The sequence below is a fragment of the Nannobrachium achirus genome, assembly GCF_963921795.1.
Source record: "Nannobrachium achirus genome assembly, chromosome: 15".
In the NCBI taxonomy this organism is placed as follows: domain Eukaryota; kingdom Metazoa; phylum Chordata; class Actinopteri; order Myctophiformes; family Myctophidae; genus Nannobrachium; species Nannobrachium achirus.
In genome coordinates, this window is record NC_137822.1 from 22,904,152 (window position 1) to 22,906,746 (window position 2,595).

Here is a 2,595-nt window from a genome sequence, read left to right on the forward strand (position 1 = left end):
CATGTACAAGTACAGTGTACATAGACATGGTCAATATATAAATATTTCAAATTGTACTTCAATGCAGCCACACTCCCTAATCGCAGGATCTCTTGACCCCCCCCCCCCCCCCCCCCCCCCAAATAAAATAAAATAAAATAAAATACATAAAAACATAAATCATAGTCTCTTTTCTTCATTTTTGCAATACTTCCATTTAGCACAGTGAGGCCCGACCCAATTTGAAGGTAGAATGGTTGCAGTTTGTTTACTCCAGTTATTTTCCAGTTCCACTTGTCCTTGATTCACCTCTCTCTTTTAAGCCAGAGTTATACTTAAGTCACGTGCCGGTGTCGCCGAATCGAAAATAGCCGATCTGCAAGCTCACAGTGCGTCGCAATATCTTCGGTACGTGACGTCGCACAAGACGTAAAGTACATCAAGCCCTTTACTCTCTCCATCACTTTTCCATAACGCAGAAGAGAGCAGCGAGAGAACTTCAGAGGCAAAACATGAAAAGGAAGGAAGATTTTAAAAACAAAAGGAAGCAGGTAAAGGAAAAGAGTAACAAGGTGAAAAAAGAAGGAACGACAGAAAATATATATAAAAAAAAGACAATACGCGAGGCTGATACTGTCGAGGTATCCAAAGGCCAGTCTGGTCAGTTTGAATCGGTCACACACAACAATAACACGTATCGGTTAGTTAAGTTTCAGTATTTGGGCGGGATGACGACCACGGCGTCGCCCACCTTTGGCCGCCACATCAGCACCTGGGCGTCGTTGGCGTTGGGCTTGACCATGGCGTTGGGGGGGATGGGCTCGTTCTTGCCCAGGATGCGTGGCTGCTCCTGGGCCACGGGCTCGCGCAGCGCGGCCCGGTGGCCCAGCTGCCGTGTGGGGTCCACCTGGATGTGCAGCTGCATCCTCCACCTCACCGTCTGCAGCACCAGGGTCTCCTGCGAGGCCTGGTTGATGGCCACCAGCCAGGTGGTGAAGCTCTGGTCGCGGCGGATGCTGCTCAGCTGCGGCACGTTGCTGTCGCTGACCGGCACGCCCCACGTCACGCTGGGGTAGAAGTTGTCGTTCATGCTCACGGTGAAGCGGCTGTCCTTCTTGGTGGGCCCCACCACCGTGCACGTCTCCGTGGTGTTGCCGTACCACGGGTAGTTGACGCCGTCCGAGTCGCTGATGGCCAGGATCTTGCCGTCGCGCAGGTCCGGGAGCTCCCAGCTCGACCTGCGTAGGAAGACAAGGGGAATCAAAAGGTGATGCTTTCCTTCAAAAATATTTAAGGTAAGGTTCTGCAACTTTTTAAATTGATTTTCACCCTCAGTTTGATCCAATCTCTGGAACCCCTGTCTACACTGTAAAATTCTCTGGATTAAGAGTTTCAGACAATCTTTGGGTTAACCCTTGTGTAGTCTTAAAGGAGTAATTCACCCCCAAAATTACTTTTTTTCTATTGATTACTCACCCCATGGAGACTTGAGTTCAATAAAAAAAAATTGTTTTTGTCGCATTCCTAAGACAAAAATGTAATAACAATAAATTGACCCCCAATGATTCCAGATGGAGACCCAAATGCATTTGGGCCCCCATCCGGAATCAATGGGGCTAAAATTAGTATAATCATTTTTTTTTATCTTAAGGATGAGACACATACAAAAAAATATCATTGAACTCAAGTCTCCATGGCGTGAGTAATCAATAGAAGAAAGAAAGTAATTTTGGGGGTGAACTACTCCTTTAACACTTTATTTATTTATTTCTCTCTTTTTTTTTTCTTTTTTGCATGAAGAAAGACCATGTCAGTCATCACAGACTTGAAGAATATGTGCTTTTGTTTTGTTTTGTTTTGTGTAGTGTGTTGAGAAAAACTTGCGCACAACTAGAATAAATACCTAAAGGGGTGTGTAGGCAAAAAAGTCCACATCAATGATAAAACTAGACCAGGTCACCTGGTTCTGCCAGACCCGCAATGAAAATCAGAATGCAAGGAAGGGGGGGGGGGGGGGGTGGATCAATCTTAGTCTGGCCTCTCTCCTTTGACCTGTCCGGCAAGCGTGACGCTGGCAGGAGTGCAAGACTCCAGCTGGTATAGCTCGTTTCACTAGTATGGCACTGAACTAACACATGAACACACAGGATTGTATAGGCTGAGCAGCTGGAAATGTTTCTGAGCTTGTAGAATTTATAGTGTCAGCAGCTCGTCAGCCAACTCAACTCAGCTGGTCCTGTACAGGTGACGGCACTCAAGGCAATCAGCCGAGCAAGGGAAGGGAGGCAAACACAGGCACACTGAGGAAAAGAGGGACCGACCGACCGACAGACCGACAGACCGACAAAGCCTTTTGTAGGCCGACCCCCTGGGTCTGGCAATAATACGCCCGCACACTGCCTAACTGGAGCACATTTATTGAAGGAGAAGCAACGTTTCGGTCACTAATGACCCTCTCCAGGCTTTGTGTAGTCTAAAGCCTGTATTTATTCAGTGGACACCACTCATTTTTATTACAACAACCCTGAGGTTCATTGATCAATATTATTGTAGCTTAAGCTACTGCAGAATATCAAAAATGAAACTAGATTTTCATTATGAGCATAAAAATGAAAC

General features: G+C 46.4%; 1 protein-coding gene across 2 annotated transcripts in view; it reads right to left on the bottom strand.

The window, feature by feature from the left end:
- Positions 1–308: 308 nt before the first annotated feature.
- Positions 309–2,595, bottom strand: part of fam78ab (family with sequence similarity 78 member Ab) — a 15,841-nt gene continuing 13,554 nt past the window's right edge. For both annotated transcript variants that reach the window (XM_080743823.1, XM_080743822.1), the window contains one exon: positions 309–1,217. In XM_080743823.1, the coding sequence (XP_080599949.1) occupies positions 692–1,217 (526 nt within the window). In that variant the 3' untranslated portion in view covers positions 309–691. The remainder of the gene's footprint in view (positions 1,218–2,595) is intronic.